We start from the raw sequence: 17,957 nt of genomic DNA on the forward strand, positions 1-17,957 counted from the left end.
CCTGACACAGGCTCCCCGCTTTGTGTGCTATTGTTATTGCAGTGGTGATATTATGGCACAAGTGGTGCACTGGGCATCTGTCAATGGAAAATAAATGCTTGCACTACAAACACTGACCAGTGGCAAATAATAACTTACATCACCCAGGGCCCAACCCTGCTTTCACCAAAACCAATGGGAGTTCTGCTACTGACTTCAATGAGAGCAAGAGCAGCCTATTGACCTTAGACAAACATTGACCCCTGTCATCTCAATCTAGAGCCAACTGCTGCTCCCTTTACTCATGCAAATAGTGCAACTGACTTCAAGTGGGACTAAGTGTGGGAGCAAGGTACGTAGGAATTAGCCCTTGGAGAGCTGGAATTCTCACCTTGACTGATCCTCACTTATTTTAGGGCCCATCCTACAAACCCTTGCTCGGGTGAACAGTCCCATTGACTTCAATGAGATGACTCATGTGAGTCCTTGAGTTGCATTGATGGAAGTTGCTAACTAAAGCACACACACAATGAGAAGGAACAAACATCAACCTTTGCCAGGCACGGTAGTTTCTGGGCTGCGTGTAGGTAATAAAAAAATCTTTATAGTATTTTGCTGTTATCTCTTCTTTAAAGCTAATACAGTGCATTCTTACCATTTTTGCAGACAGGACAACACTGTTCTGGTTCATAGACTGGGTTGACACATTCAGGAACTGCGCAGTCTGCTACAACACAGTGAACTTCATTGCTGGGCTCACAGCGACACCATTCACATGGAGAGGGCTAGGAACAAATCTAAAATTAGCCCATTTCCTCTTGCAGCTCAAACGTTTGTAACATTTATATGTTGCCATAAGACAAAACATCTGCGTTTAATACGACTTCACTGCATTCATTCATCATGTGCAACACAAATTAGCCTGTAGGACAAAATTGTAAAGTCTGAAATATTTGTAAAAATGCTAAGGAGAATGCTCATATATATATCTGTTTTAAGGACCATGCTTGTACTTTGTCCATTGTCACACTTACCTCTGTATTATAAAAGGACCCAGACCAGGCCAGTAGTACTAAAAATAGAATCATAGACTTTAAGGTCAGAAGGGACCATTATGATCATCTAGTCTGACCTCCTGCACAATGCAGGCCACAGAATCTCACCCACCCATCCACTCCTGTATCAAACCTGTGTCTGAGCCATTGAAGTCCTCAAATCATGGTTTAAAGATTTCAAGGTGCAGAGAATCTTCTAGCAAGTGACCCATGCCCTACGCTGCAGAGGAAGGCGAAACCCCTCCACGGCTTCTGCCAATCTGCCCTGGAGGAAAATTCCTTCCTGACTCCAAATACGGCGATCAGCTAAACCCTGAGCATGTGAGCAAGACTCACCAGCCAGACATCCAGGAAAGAATTCTCTGTCACCAGTCTGGCTTTGGTTTGAAGGCACATGAGTGCATGTCACAGATCATGTTCCTTTGCTCATCTGTTGTCTTCTTGTGAGCATGTCTGGTGTTAAGAGTTATTAGCAGGGTTCTAGTAAATCTCAGCCTCGTGGCTGCTCTCGGGAAGGGGGCAGAGGGACTGCATGATGTTCAAATGCACATTCATGTCATATGCAAACTCACGGTTGCAAGCCAGCCCAATGCCCTGCGTGTGTTGCTGCCAGATCAGCTGGTTCAGAAGCTGGACACTTCACAGTGTTGCAGCCGCAGGTTAGAGCGGATACGTTTTTTAAAATCAACAAGAATTTCTGTTGCTTTTCTTGTGGGTCAGGGATTGTATTTTTGTTCTGTGTTTTCCCAGTGCCTAGCGCAAGAGGGCCCTGATTGGGTCCCCCAAAGCACCACCACAATATAAATAATAAATAATAATAAATAATTAATTTTCTAGCCCCACCCTCAAGAAGGTATTTCAGCATATGCCCAAGAAGAAGCTCTGAATAATCCCACTGAAGTCAATGAGTTATGTAGGAACCAACTAAACTGGTTACATTTTAAGACTGTCAGTCTAAAGGGTGTGCCTTGAACATGGAAGAGAGAGTTGTCTTCATCTCACTTATCTTCCCTATTAATGGGGAGCTGAAACATTAAAAAAAATAAAAAATAGAAAAGTCACTGTTTTGGGTCTCTAAAACAACAAGTGTGTGCACCCATGTGAGATAGACACACACACACATACAGAAAAGGAGGGCAATTGGAGAATTAGTGTGTGGCAGGCTGGTGTGTGAAATCTCCAGCAATCTAGCGTGCTGCGCACCAAGTGTCCGTGTGGAGCATGCTGCTGCCCACTCAGAAATCCATAGTGCACTTTGATCTACGCTAGTTTGAAACTTCCAGTGTGCGGGAGCAGGGGCCACGCAACCAGTTCGTGTGCCGCACACTTGGCATGCTGTTGTTACACCCCAGCATGCCACGCACTAGTGCTCCATCCAGCTATGCCCTTAGATAGACTGGAGAGAGGGAGTGGGACGAACGGTGGGGAAGAGAAATAAAAGTGACTGATCAGCGCATGTGAAAACCAAATCACTAGGAAATCATTTTATTCAGTTACCTGTCAGACACTGAATTCAGGCCTCTTCTGAAACAGCTGATCCCCTCACTAGCAGCTAAACTAATGGGTGGAGGGTACTGCTGCATACTCTTCCTTCCATCACATAAGGAGAAAGCTGCAATAATGCCATTGAATTCAATGGAATTCCTCGAAATTAAATGAGAGCAGAATGCGGATGAAATGTTTCAGATCGTGGTGATGTCTCTCGCTCACTCGTACAAGACATACAGAACACCCTGAGTTCTGGTCTTGGCAGGTAAAAAGCTTTTCTGTTCACCTCCAAGGGGCTCCATATGTCTTGAATCAAATTATTTATAAGTTTCAGAGTAACAGCCGTGTTAGTCTGTATCCGCAAAAAGAAGAACAGGAGTACTTGTGGCACCTTAGAGACTAACAAATTTATTAGAGCATAAGCTTTCGTGGACTACAGCCCACTTCTTCGGATGCATATAGAATGGAACATATAATGAGGAGATATATATACACACATACAGAGAGCATAAACAGGTGGGAGTTGTCTTACCAACTCTGAGAGGCCAATTAATTAAGAGGAAAAAAAAAAAAAAAACAAAAAAAACTTTTGAAGTGATAATCAAGCTAGCCGAGTACAGACAGTGTGATAAGAAGTGTGAGAGTACTTACAAGGGGAGATAGTCAACGTTTGTAATGGCTCAGCCATTCCCAGTCCTTATTCAAACCGGAGTTGATTGTGTCTAGTTTGCATATCAATTCTAGCTCTGTAGTCTCTCTTTGGAGTCTGTTTTTGAAGTTTTTCTGTTGTAATATAGCCACCCGCAGGTCTGTCACTGAATGACCAGACAGGTTAAAGTGTTCTCCCACTGGTTTTTGAGTATTTTGATTCCTGATGTCAGATTTGTGTCCATTAATTCTTTTGCGTAGAGACTGTCCGGTTTGGCCAATGTACATGGCAGAGGGGCATTGCTGGCACATGATGGCATAGATCACATTGGTAGATGTGCAGGTGAACGAGCCCCTGATGGTATGGCTGATGTGATTAGGTCCTATGATGATGTCACTTGAATAGATATGTGGACAGAGTTGGCATCGGGGTTTGTTACAAGGATAGGTTCCTGGGTTAGTGGTTTTGTTCAGTGATGTGTGGTTGCTGGTGAGTATTTGCTTTAGGTTGGGGGGTTGTCTGTAAGCAAGGACAGGTCTGTCTCCCAAGATCTGTGAGAGTAAAGGATCATCTTTCAGGATAGGTTGTAGATCTCTGATGATGCGCTGGAGAGGTTTTAGTTGGGGGCTGAAGGTGACAGCTAGTGGTGTTCTGTTATTTTCTTTGTTGGGCCTGTCTTGTAGGAGGTGACTTCTGGGTACTCGTCTGGCTCTGTCAATCTGTTTTTTCACTTCAGCAGGTGGGTATTGTAGTTTTAAGAATGCTTGATAGAGATCTTGTAGGTGCTTGTCTCTATCCGAGGGATTGGAGCAAATGCGGTTATATCTTAGAGCTTGGCTGTAGACAATGGATCGTGTGGTGTGTCCTGGATGGAAGCTGGAGGCATGTAGGTAAGTGTAGCGGTCAGTAGGTTTCCGGTATAGGGTGGTATTGATGTGACCATCGCTTATTAGCACAGTAGTGTCCAGGAAATGGACCGCTTGTGTGGATTGATCTAGGCTGAGGTTGATGGTGGGATGGAAATTATTGAAATCATGGTGAAATTCCTCAAGGGCTTCTTTTCCATGGGTCCAGATGATGAAGATGTCATCAATGTAGCGCAAGTAGAGTAGGGGCGTTAGGGGACGAGAGCTAAGGAAGCGTTGTTCTAAGTCAGCCATAAAAATGTTGGCATATTGTGGGGCCATGCGGGTACCCATAGCAGTGCCGCTGACTTGAAGGTATATATTGTCCCCAAATGTGAAATAGTTGTGGGTGAGGACAAAATCACAAAGTTCAGCCACCAGGTTAGCTGTGACATTATCAGGGATACTGTTCCTGATAGCTTGTAGTCCATCTTTGTGTGGAATATTGGTGTAGAGGGCTTCTACGTCCATAGTGGCCAGGATGGTGTTTTCTGGAAGATCACCGATGGATTGTAGTTTCCTCAGGAAGTCAGTGGTGTCTCGAAGATAGCTGGGAGTGCTGGTAGCGTAGGGTCTTAGGACAGAGTCTACATAACCAGACAAGCCTGATGTTAGGGTGCCAATGCCTGAGATGATGGGGCGTCCAGGATATCCAGGTTTATGGATCTTGGGTAGCAAATAGAATACCCCTGGTCGGGGTTCTAGGCATGTGTCTGTACGGATTTGTTCCTGTGCTTTGTCAGGGAGTTTTTTTAGCAGATGGTGTAGTTTCTTTAGGTAATCCTCAGTGGGATCAGAGGATAATGGCCTGTAGAATGTGGTGTTAGAGAGCTGTCTAGCAAAGAGTCTCCAAAGAGAGACTACAGAGCTAGAATTGATATGCAAACTAGACACAATCAACTCCGGTTTGAATAAGGACTGGGAATGGCTGAGCCATTACAAACGTTGACTATCTCCCCTTGTAAGTACTCTCACACTTCTTATCACACTGTCTGTACTCGGCTAGCTTGATTATCACTTCAAAAGTTTTTTTTTTTTTTCTCTTAATTAATTGGCCTCTCAGAGTTGGTAAGACAACTCCCACCTGTTTATGCTCTCTGTATGTGTGTATATATATCTCCTCATTATATGTTCCATTCTATATGCATCCGAAGAAGTGGGCTGTAGTCCACGAAAGCTTATGCTCTAATAAATTTGATAGTCTCTAAGGTGCCACAAGTACTCCTGTTCTTCTTTTTGCAAATTATTTATGCCCAGGGAATTCATTTCCACCCTAAAATGGACTAATTAAAGCATCCCTCGCTTTGTCTGAACGTCTGCAGCCTGTAATCCCCATCAACTCTCATTACTAGTGGCTCTGGCAAATTAGATCAAATCAGCACATCCTGAGTTAGGGAAACAGTCTGTGGAGGTGGAAATCCTCTGTCTAATTATCTTCCCTCATTCCATTCTGCTTTGATTTCTATCTGCAGTACCAGGAAGCTAAATTCCTTTTACCGGCTTTTCTTATTCAAGTCTATTTAATAACAATAAAAACAACACAGAAGAAACCCGAACTACTTGCTCGGGGATCAATAAGAAAATTACTGTCTTGTTTTTCCCCAATTTAACCAATAGTTATATGGAATAGTCCAGCTAGATCTTATGCTATATTGAGACCTTCATTAACACATCCTTGAGAATTTCTCCCTGCCACAAAGTTACATTGGTTTCTGTGATGCTGAGCTGCTAGCATTGCAAGCTATTCTACTGCATATGCCTGAGATTGAAGCACATCAGCAGATGTAGAAGATGCCGCTAAATGACTCTACACTGAGTAAATGAGACATGACATGTATATCTTTTGCTTCTGTGTTGTTAGTGTTACCTGAAAATGACACTGTAATCAAATGTGATGTTATTTGACACTGGAAGCAGCTGTTGGGATGGGAGAACTTTACACAGTTATAAGATGGAAAGAACTCTTCAACTTTTCAGAGAATGAACGTTCTGCAGAAGAAAAGAGGATATTCGATGTATGTCACCTCCTCTTTGAATCTCTCTACCAGCTTCCTATTCCCTACCATATCAAGTTCAACCTACTTGTTCTTGCCTTCACACCCATCCTTAACCTTGCCCCTTTATACTCATTAGTCTCTTATTGCAACACTCACACATCCCCTCCCTCCACCAGTGATGCCAAGCTTGCTGACCCACTTCTACAAATGCCTCAGAGCTTTCTTTCACATCTTCCCTTATACACGGAACACCCTTCTGGAGCTGATCTGCAAAGCCTCTCCCGTCTTGTGTAGGATCTGATCCAAAGCATAGTGAAATCAATAGGATTCTTTTTAATGACATCAATGGGCTTTGGCTCAGAGCCTAAGGGTACGTCTTCACTACCCGCCGGATCGGCGGGTAGCAATCGATCCCCGAACGCGCTCCCCGTCGACTCCGGAACTCCACCAGAGCAAGAGGCAGAAGCGGAGTCGACAGGGGAGCCGCAGTCATCGATCCCGGGCCATGAGGATGGGAGGTAAGTCGATCTAAGATACGTCGACTTCAGCTACACTATTCTCATAGCTGAAGTTGCGTATTTTAGATCGATTCCCCTCCCCCCCCAGTGTAGACCAGCCCTTAAATTCCTCCTGGAGACACACTTCTTGTGGGATGACTACAGGAAACTAGCTGACTGAGTAGTCGTTATTTATCTCATGAATGAACTGCTCTTCTATACAGGGAGATGAGTCAAGTGTTGGGAGGAAAGGCACTGAAACTGAAGCTGGGAATTAGTGCAGGAATTGGGATTCACATGAGGCACCTCCAGGTCTTTTTCTGACTTCTCTATCCAGCCCATCTGTCCTTATTTTCCTCCAGGCATCAGCTGCTCTTCTATTGACCCTACTGAAGTTCTCTTCCAGATGCTGCTGCTTTGTTTGCTTTTTATTCCTATGCAAATATCATACATGGTGAGCGCTCTCTATAGTGTGCAGTGCGTAACTTGGCCAGTTTTCAGCAGCACCAGGGTTGGGATTTAAAGGTATGTCACTTTGGCACCTTGGTAAACAGTTTGTAAATTGATATTCTCCTGTCCTTATTGAAAACCAGTGATGGGGATGTTTGCTAATGCCTGACATACAAAAAGAGCGTTCAGTCATGACACTTGCTTTTAGACAGTGCAAGTCGCCTAACTAGAATCTTTTAGAGCTGATATTTTACAAAAAACTCTGAGGAGATCAATGAATTCAGACTAGTAAAGGGTTATGGATGGTACAAGATTTTGGGTAAGATTTTTGACACTATCCTTCTGAACAAGAACAATGTCTTATAAGAGGGAAGCTGAGAAGGGTATCTAGAGGAAAGCAGCCCTGGGGAAAGGCAGAGAGAGCTGAGGAGCTCCAGCGTAGCAAAGCCCCAGGGTGCAGGCTGAGGTAAGGGCCCACAAAAGGATACTAGGGCTGCAGAGGGGCAGCCTGGAATAGGCAGAGGCAGCTGGTCCAACCCCCCTTGCCGATGATGAGTGGTTTACAGACTGCGTCTGCCCCAGGGAGCGGGGGCTAAATGGAGACTGGCAGTAGACACTGAGGTAAGGTGGGGATAGGTAAGGTGGGGGTTCCCCTGGGAGGGGAGACCCAGAACGAGGGGGTGCTGCGATGGGCAGAATCCCTGGGCAAAGGGCACTGGGGTCTGGGAGGGACACGGGCAGGCGAGACACCAGCCTGCAGAGGGCGCTCTGGGCTGGAAGGAGCTAATTCCCTGGACGACCAGCAGGAGGCGCCACGCCGGTGAGTCATTGCCCTGCCACAAGGCCATACACAGAAAAATCATAGTTCAACTGTCACCTTCTTTCTAGATCCCTCCAGCACAGGCTAGAAGATGTCAGTCTCTTGTCTCAGCAAGTGGGGGACATCTACAGCCAGTAAAGTTCACTTTTTAGAAAAGAAAATTAAAAATGGGGATAGAGAATACATTTTATAGGCAAGGGAGGACATAAGGATAAATCTGACAGATGTTATAAACCGTACCAAGAAGACAACAAAGAGAAAGAAGAGATAATGATTCAACAAGAAAAAATAATGATCCTTCCCCAACATGATGATGATCATGATGATGATGATGATTATATTTATTTCGTTTGCGGGGGAATGTGGAAAACTATTGGGATTCAAATTCCAATATCCCAGTTCAACTCTCTAGATTTGAATGTGGGTTGGGCATGTTCCCCAGATCTCGTCTGGATGCAGTCAAAGATGGTGGCAAAACTGTGAGAATCATTGATCTCAAAAGACTTTGGACATTTCTGTCTAAACCATGCCAGAAGAATTTGCAACAGCTCGGCATTGCTGAATCTGAACCCAAACTCTAGCCTTAGACTGGCCTGGTCCCTGAACTCTAGACTAAATCTAATCTAGATATCACCATCACTTCTTTGGTCACTGACTAGCCGCTTAAGCTCTATGCCTGTTCCCCAAAACTATGTTGAATACTTGTCTTTACCATGTAGGTTTGTTCTTCAATTGTCCATCACTGGGTATTAAAAATTCTTGCTAAAGCATGGAGCAAGTATCTGTACAATAAATATTACATAGTGGCCTCCCTTAAAAGTTCTTCAGTTGCCTTAGATGAGTAGCTTTCTGTCTCTGTCTATTTGTCAATCAATCTTAGGTACTTCTAAGCAAACATGGTTAGAGTGGTAGACAGGCAGTTATCTAAGACCACTGAAGAACTTTCAAGGTGACAAATGATATTTTTTCTTTACTTGTTTGTTCTGTCCTTCAGAGAGAATTTTCTCTATTTTTTGCCCCTGTTAAGACTGTCACAGTTAACTGGGAGACTAGCTGCGCTTCTGGGCCTGCCTGGTCTCTCTGAGACCAGCCCCTCTCAAGTCTCGGGCCTCTACCCAGGACCTGTCTGTCAGTGTGGAATCATATGATTCTCCCAGTCTCAGACCAGGCCGAGGGCTGCAGTCCCCTGGGATCAACTGTGGTTACCTCAGCAGGTTTGAGCTGGGGTCAGTTCATTTCCCGCAGGGCAATGACAATGGTAACTGGTAACCCAACAGCCCTCTTAAAGCCACATATAATTGATTTAGCACAAAAGCATTTCAGAGACAACAGATCTCAAAAAGAATAAGCCAGTCTATATGCAGGCCTGCCTCTCCCCAAGGCTTACATTTCCCTGGACATGGAGAAATACCAGCTCTTTCGGAGTCAGACTCCTCTCCAGAGCCTTCCTCTTTGCCAGCTGTCCCCAGATAATCCCTAACTATTCACCTCCGCCCCTCCCCCCCACTCCTTTCCTGAGAAAGGCTTTTTAACTGTTTGTCATAATTTTGATCTCTGGGCTGCCACCCTGGCAAAACAAGGCTTCCATCTTCATTGGAGACAAGATACAAGATCCTCAAAGCTAAGAGCTTCTCCCATTGTCCTGTAATGGTCCCCTAAGGGTTTGTTTACAGATTGCTAATCTGGATTCACTGTTTTGCTTCCTTGCTTGTTTCTCCCACAGGTCCTGATTAAATTAGATCAAAACATTCATAGAGGGAAAGTCTTACAACCCAATATACAATAACTTCCCCTCACTGACCAGGTTGCATACATTTCAGTATTCTCAGATTGTTTCAGAGCAATTCCTTGTTGTGGTGTTTAGATGCTGCTTGTGATTATTAGAACTGGGAATACTGGCTGCTGGGAGTCTGAAAGGACAGGAAACAGGAAGGATGGGGGAGGAGTTGAGGAGGCTGAGTGAGAGTTACAGAGAGTGCAGCAGCAGCTTGGTAAAGAGGTTTCGACTGTAAAAATAAAGTCCGGTTGAAGTTGTTAGTACCTTGCCTGGTTGATACAACACTTGTCCACCACAAATACTTATTACAAATACGATTGGAGAGCAATGTAAACTTTACAAAAGTTAGTTCACAAATATTTTCAAGGGGGCTGGTAGGAAGGTTGCATACCAGGTTGTTTCATCATCTAATTCAAGTTATAGTTGTCATGTAGTGAAACCATCAACGGTTTCTTCCAGCTCTGTTGAAGGCAATGTGAGTCTTCCCATTGACACCAATGGATCTAAGGTCAGGCCCACGATGCATCTCACAGTGAAATACATGCATGCAAGTTTATGGAAAGGGCTGGATAAAAGCAGGAATCTGATTGGTTGATGAAAATTCCACATGGTTTGGAACAAATAGAGAAATGAGCACAGTGAGGCCTATGTTAAAGACACAATTCCCCAAGGATACATCCACACCTGTCACAACTGCAGAGTTAATTCCACTATTTTTAGGACAACAACTTTAGTCAGGACAAATTACCTCCCCTGCCCTTCTTTATCCATAAAAAGAATACAAAAATATATGTATGTTTTAAGTCTAGATTGGAAAAATAAACATATTTTTAATAATGTCTCTGAAAATTGAGTTGCTATATATTTTTTCCTTTAAAAACTTAATTGAAAAATGGAAAATGTATTTTGTATTGTATTTTTTAAGGGTTTCTGTGTGTGTGTGGGGGGGAGGGTTGGTCTTCTTCTTCTGAAACGTCAGAGATGGCCCTGGCTGGAGATGGGGCACTGGATGGGGTGGGTCAGGGCTCTGAGGTGGCATGGAGCATTCCTTCTGTCATGTACTTGGCCAGAGGTGCTGGAACAATGTTTATAGTGGGGGTGCTGAGAGCCATTGAACTAAAGTGTAAACCCTGGATATAATGGAGGTCACTTCAATCCAGGCGGTGCGACACTACCCCTAGTTCCACCACCTATGTGCTTGGCTGGCTGGTTCTTGCTCTCTTACTCAGGGTCTAACTGATCACCATATGTGGGATCGGGAAGGAGTTTTCCCCCATGTCAGATTGGCAGTGACCTTGGGTATTTTTGCCTTCCTCTGCAGCGTTGGGTGCAGTTCTCTTACCAGGATTCATAGGCGCTGACTCTGTGAGCACCTATCGGCAGTCAGCTCCCCTTCCTCCCCACAGCGGCCCAGCTGATCAACTCCTCCCCAACCCTTCCCAGCGCCTCCTGCATGCCGCAGAACAGCTGTTCCAGGGCATGCCGGAGGCACTGGTAGGGAGGGGGAGGAGCAGGGATGGGGCATGCTTGGGGGAGGAGGTGGAAGCGGAGGGGGGTGTGGGACAAGGCAGGGCAGGAAGGGGTTCGAGCACCCCCCGGGTAGAGAGGAAGTTGGCGCCTATGCCAGGGCACATCTTACTTAATCAATTCCCTGCCATTGAGTGGCCTCAGGCACTCAGTGCCTCCTGTTCTCTGCCTTTGGCACACAATAATTTAGTCTCCTGTGGGCTGTCATGCTTGGGTCTCATTTCTGTTGTTGGGCTTAATGTGCGGGTGCTGGATGGTCTGTGATATACGGGAGGTCAGACTAGACGATCTGGTGGTCCCCTCTGCTCAGAAAATCTATGACTCTAACTCTATGAAATTCCTCTAACATATAGTTTGTGTGATTATATCAGTTTCTACCGGAGCCTTGTCAGTTTCAAATGCCATGAGCAGCTTGGGAGAGAGTCAGATCTCAAAATGGACGCAAGCTGTAACTTCTGGACCAATATTACCAAAGTTTGGGTGCATGTGGTTCTATGGCTTAGGTTTGGACTCATTTTGACTTGGTTTCAAAAGACCTGCTCTCTACCAGAATCATAGAATCATAAAATATCAGGGTTGGAAGGGACCTCAGGAGGTCATCTAGTCCAACCCCCTGCTCATAGCAGGACCAATCCCCAACTAAATCATCCCAGCCAGGGCTTTGTCAAGCCTGACCTTAAAAACCTCTAAGGTAGGAGATTCCACCACCTCCCCAGGTAACCCATTCCAGTGCTTCACCACCCTCCTAGTGAAATAGTTTTTCCTAATATCCAACCTAAACCTCCCCCACTGCAACTTGAGACCATTACTCCTTGTTCTGTCATCTGGTACCACTGAGAACAGTCTAGATTCATCCTCTTTGGTACCCCCTTTCAGGTAGTTGAAAGCAGCTATCAAATCCCCCCTCATTCTTCTCTTCTGGAGACTAAACAATCCCAGTTCCCTCAGCCTCTCCTCATAAGTCATGTGCTCCAGCCCCCTATTTTTGTTGCTCTCCGCGGGACTCTTTCCAATTTTTCCACATCCTTCTTCTAGTGTGGGGCCCAAAACTGGACATAGTACTCCAGGTGAGGCCTCACCAATGATGAATAGAAGGGAACGATCACGTCCCTAGATCTGCTGGCAATGCACCTACTTATACAGTCCAAAATGCCGTTAGCCTTCTTGGCAACAAGGGCACACTGTCGACTCATATCCAGCTTCTCGTCCACTGTAACCTCTAGGTCCTTTTCTGCAGAACTGCTGCCTAGCCATTTAGTCCCTAGTCTGTAGCAGTGCATGGGATTCTTCCGTCCTAAGTGCAGAACTCTGCACTTGTTCTTGTTGAACCTCATCAGGTTTCTTTTGGCCCAATCCTCTAATTTGTCTAGATCCCTCTGTATCCTATCCCTACCCTCCAGCATATCTACCACTCCTGCCACCCTGGAGGTTCCCACTAAGCAGAGGCAAGATCTGGCATGTCACCAAAGCTTTCATGGCTGCCAATAATTCCATTTCACTGCTCTCTTATTGTCTGTGAGCCATTGGTACCAGCTCTCATATAGATAATTGTCATCAACCCTCCTCTGTGCAGAATCTACTGATGGAATCATGCTTTATGCAGAAGTAGCAGCAGGCAGTGCAGAAAAAGGTAAAGTGAAGTCTGTCAAATTGTGCGCTGATACCTGAAGCGCTGATGTAAATGTTAATGATGCTAAGGACAATGGCAGTTCTGATGGAGATAATTTTTGTAGCTACCATTTCAGGTGGTGAATTTATAGGGAGGAAGATGAATAAGATCTGAGCCACAACAGCTTCCACGTTACAGCTAAGATAGTAGCTTACAAATGGGAAGAGATGAATATAAAAAGAGACCCTCGACACAGGATGGCATTCATCAGAGACGACTGCAGGAGTTGAAATTGGAATAATTTTCATTGCTATTTAAATTGCCTCTGATATCCAGCAGAATAGCAGCGGATTGCAAGAAAGCTGAAGTAGTGCCTGCTCCTAAGAAACTTAGCAGGTGTTAAACTATTGAGGACAGACAGATTAGCTTGATACCCACCCTAGGCAAGATAGCAGAATCAATCAGAAAGGCTGGAATAGTAGGTTATTTATTTATAATTAGAGGTGGCTGAATACTGCAAGACTCTGAGCAGCAACTTATTACAATACATAATTAGCCCCATTGACTTCATTAGGTAGAAGATATTCAGTGTGAATAAAGGTATTAGAATGATCCCATTCATTGAAAACATCCATTTGAATTCTGACTAACTTCAGTTTGGCCATGCTGGTGCCCTTTTATATTGGTTATTCAAAGCCAATGGTTTTTTTTGGTCATCTTAATGTTTGGGGAATGGCCGTTCTTCATACAAATAAGTGTATTTGGATGTGAGTATTCATTAGTCACTATTCATTACTTGTCATCGGTTATTTTCGTTTTAAAAGTTTCAAACATCCAATCAGAGCAGCTCCAATATTGTGTGACTTACGTGGCCATTCACACAACAGGAATCACCCCCATAGGCTGAAGGGTGTTCAAAGCAACGCTGGTGAATATTTACACATAGTAAATATAACCACAGAAAAGAGGACTGGTTCCCAAATGAGAAAATGGTGCTAAAATGGTTATATCATTTATTTGCAATGAATAATTTAACCAGTTTGTTATTTAATTATATATAAATATTGACTGACCCTCTGTAGTGTCATGCGTCACAATATTCAGAAGCACTCAATCCACTTTAGAGACTGATCAAATAGTAGACAGATTTCAGAAACACTGAGCACCCATAAGTCCAAGTCAACAGGGTGCTTAGCATCTCTGAAAACCAGGCGATATATACACGGGTTATCACGGTAACCACTGAAATGCAGCAACCAGTGAGGAATTATTTATCCAACCGAAAGAACAAGGGAATAAACATTCAACTCCTTTAAAGTAAGTAAAATGTTCTCTAGAAATGATAGTCCTGGCTCTCAAATCCAGCTGAGCTGTACTCAGTGCAGCAACTGACTAGGAAGCAAAGATGACCTGATTCCACCTGTTGCTTCCAGATGCAGGAGCTCTAAACAAAAGTTAGAGCAGTCTAAAGGCTGCTCTAATTTATGTCCAGCTGCCTGCAGTCACAAGGGTCTGTTCTAGCAGCTGGGAAGAGCCATAACACAGAAGCATTTTGGTCACACACCCTTGCACTGAATGCTATCGTTAAGGAGAGACATAGAGCTCCGATGGCAGCTCCCTGCCACTCAACGATTGCCCCGCTGTGGGGGACAGGCCTTCCCTTCTCCTAACTATTCCCCTCCTATACTGGGTTAGGCTCTGTATAAACAGCGGACTGCATCCCCACCACTGTGGATTCTCCATATGCTGCAAGAACTCCAGGCTAGCAGGTAAAGCTTGCTTAATGGCTGGGGGAGCAGCACACAGGGGTTGTACCATAAGAGCTAACCAGGTCCTTTATTTGATGTAAAGGGAGACTCATATAATGATTAGCTTTGCTAGGTTTGCTGTATTTTCCATGTGTCGGGCCAGCTGATGTATTTTTAAGGCTATGTACACGCTACAGCTTATGTTATGTTGCTCCAGGGTGTGAATAAGCCACCCCCTCCCCCGCGTGATGTAAGTTACACCGACCTAAGTGCCGGTGTGGATACCGCTGTCGGTGGGAGAGCTTCTCCCGCCGACATAGCTGCTGCCGCTCGCAGGGGCTGGAGTAGTTACGTTGACCGGAGAGCTCTCTCCCACCAGCGTAGAACATCTGCACTAGCAGTGATACGATGTAACAGCTGCATCAGTGCAGCTGCGCCACTGTAAGCTCTGTAGTTTGGCCATAGCCTAAGACTCCTGGAATTGCTTTTGGTCTGGGTAGTCTTCCTTCAATTAGCTGATAAAAAGGAACCAAATTCATGAGAGGATCCAACCTTGGCCTCTCCCAAAGGGCCTGCATATGCTGAGTCCGTTATTTGGAAGCAGTGGAGTGTCCCATATCAACATGACTCCGCACTTCTCTTCTAAGAGCAAAACTTTATATTGACACATGTGTCTATATCATTTTATTCCTGACAACAGCTGTACTTACAGAGCCCTGTGTCTGGAGGGACTAGAGGGTTGTATTACTTTGGTTTGTAATTTTTATGCTTACATTCCAATAGCTTTTTTCGTTTTGGACATGCCCACCACACGTGGAATAAGTCTCCTTTCTAAAGGTTACCGCTGGGACTAACACAGGGATCAGGATATGGATGAACTGTGTGATGTACCATCGGTTTAGGACACCAAGAAAATACGTAAATTATCCCATGTATCTGCTTCCCGATCCACATTGCGTTCTGCAACCCCCACCCTCTACTGTTGCATGTGGTCCTTCTGGTGAAACATCCTGAGGCTAGGTCTATACTACCCGCCTGAATCGGCGGGTAGAAATCGACCTCTCGGGGATCGATTTATCGCGTCCCGTCGGGACGCGACAATCGATCCCCGAATCGGCGCTCTTACTCCACCAGCGGAGGTGGTAGTAAGCGCCGCCGACAGAAAGCCGCAGAAGTCGGTTTTGCCGCCGTCCTCACAACGGGGTAAGTCGGCTGCGATACGTCGAATTCAGCTACGCTATTCACGTAGCTGAATTTGCGTATCTTAAATCGACTCCCCCCTGTAGTGTAGATGTACCCTTAGAGGGAAGCCTTCTTTGGAAGTCTGGGTGAATCCAATGCCTGTCTGGAATTTTGATTCTTGTTTTTTGTGTTTTCGCTGGGTCTGATTCTGCTGCTCTCATTGCGTTACCCTGATTAGGGACTAATTGTGCAGTAAAACACTTCTGACTGTGGGTAAAGGTGGCAGGATCAGGCTCTCGATGTTGCTAGGCTAAAGAGACTATATCATGGACTTAAGTATCAGAGGGGTAGCCGTGTTAGTCTGAATCTGTAAAAAGCAACAGAGGGTCCTGTGGCACCTTTGAGACTAACAGAAGTATTGGGAGCATAAGCTTTCGTGGGTAAGAACCTCACTTCTTCAGATGCAAGACTTTCGTGGGTAAGAACCTCACTTCTTCAGATGCAAGACTTGCATCTGAAGAAGTGAGGTTCTTACCCACGAAAGCTTATGCTCCCAATACTTCTGTTAGTCTCAAAGGTGCCACAGGACCCTCTATCATGGACTTGACAGTAGCATAACGCAAATATGCTGGTTGGTGGGGAGGGTCACAATTCCACCCTCAGCCACCCCTTATACGGTAGCTGTCTGCTGTCAAAACCCCGGGAGACCTCAGGGTCTGCACTTCCTCGAACATACTGTGAGTCAGATCCTCAGCGAGTGTAAATCAATGTAACTCCATTGCAATCAGAGTCGCTGATTTACACCAGCTGAGGATCTGAACTTGCAGCTGATCCCTATGCAGGGGCACAAAAGGGAGATAATCCTTGCACCTTCACGCTCCCTCCTGTGTGCACTTGCATGAGAGGAGCTGTCCAGAACGCAGCCCTTCAGCTGAAGTAGGCGTTTGGAGTCAAGCAAGGTGCAAGGCCTCCTGTCCCTGTATTTTCAGCACCTTGAAATAACATTCCAGGGGATGCTTCTCAGTGGGGGCAGAGATGGCAGTGGAAATTCTGTGGGCTCACTGTGGTGTGGGTGCCGTGCTTTGAGACTGTGCAGAAAACAGCATCTCCACCAGATCATTAGCTCTTCTTTCAGGCTTAGCCCTGCTGCCTCTTGAGGAAAGCCAACCACACACACATTCCTGTGGGGTGAATGGCTCTCCGGGTCTTCTGGTTCACAGTGGCAAAACAAAACTCCATCTCTCGGTTTCGTTTTTTTCTTGGCACTTGCCAGAAGTTTGGTCCCGTCTTAGCTGTGATTAGTTTGACCCTCTCCTCTGAAATTCTAGGGCCAAGAATTCTGGGAATTTGGACCTGAGACTCCTTTGTGCCATTCTGGCTGCACAAAGGGACCAGGAAGCTCCTGGATCTGGGCAGCTGAAGATTCTAGTGTTGTGGGGGCATCCCTGGCTGGAATGTAGCCACCCCCAGACCATCACACTGCTCCCTTTTGGCTTATATGGGTGGGAAAGGTGAGCCCAGAAAGCTGGTGTACTCCAGTGATCCCCCATGTGGTATAATAGCCCCATGGGGACTACTACCAGTGGGATGAATTTAGAGCAACTCAGCCTAGGGCCATTCTTTCTCTGTGGCCCTCACTGCCTTTTGTATTGGCTTTAAATAAGTTTGCTGTTGATGGGACGCATTTTTCCTGAATACCGTCCGCTTGTTCACTCACATTCGACTCAGGATTCCTCTGTGATTAAGAATCGTGGGATACACTGGTGGCAATAGTTCATTGCTGATCTTGGTCAGTGTGTGCTGGCTTAGCTTGGCTGTTTCCTCCCCTTTATCTCTTTCAAAGTAAAGAGCTGTTGGTGGAGCCAGGGTCGAGGTCTGAGGGGAGGCTGGGAGCTGCTGGCTTGCCTTTTCCTTGGTGCTGCCTGACAGTGCACCAGGGTGCAGGGGGTGTGAATCCTTGTTCACAGCTCGATACACACACACCTTTCAGGGCCTGATCCCAAGCCCACCGAAGTGAACAGAAAGACTGTTGCTGGAGAGAGCAAGAGAGAGCGAGAAAGGGATGAAAACTAGCCCCTGCTGCTGATGGCAGAGAGTGGGCTGGGAAGACTGACCTACTTACCCCTTCTCGATGTCAGGGTCCCTCAGTCCAGTGCACATTGTGTGGGTAAACTGCCTTGCTGCCACTTCTGTGCTTGCCAGTCTGGTGAAAGAGGAGGAGGCAGGTTGGATCCTCCATCACTCGGGATAGCCCACTCAATCTTGCTGCTGCTA

General features: G+C 45.6%; 1 protein-coding gene across 2 annotated transcripts in view; it reads right to left on the reverse strand.

Moving 5' to 3' along the window:
* VWC2L (von Willebrand factor C domain containing 2 like) overlaps positions 1–17,957 on the reverse strand; it is a 197,779-nt gene that overhangs the window by 161,977 nt on the left and 17,845 nt on the right. For both annotated transcript variants that reach the window (XM_054044204.1, XM_054044203.1), the window contains exon 3: positions 635–764. In XM_054044204.1, coding sequence (XP_053900179.1) covers positions 635–764 — 130 coding nt within the window. The remainder of the gene's footprint in view (positions 1–634; positions 765–17,957) is intronic.

The sequence above is a fragment of the Malaclemys terrapin genome, chromosome 11 (assembly GCF_027887155.1).
Source record: "Malaclemys terrapin pileata isolate rMalTer1 chromosome 11, rMalTer1.hap1, whole genome shotgun sequence".
Lineage (NCBI taxonomy): Eukaryota > Metazoa > Chordata > Testudines > Emydidae > Malaclemys > Malaclemys terrapin.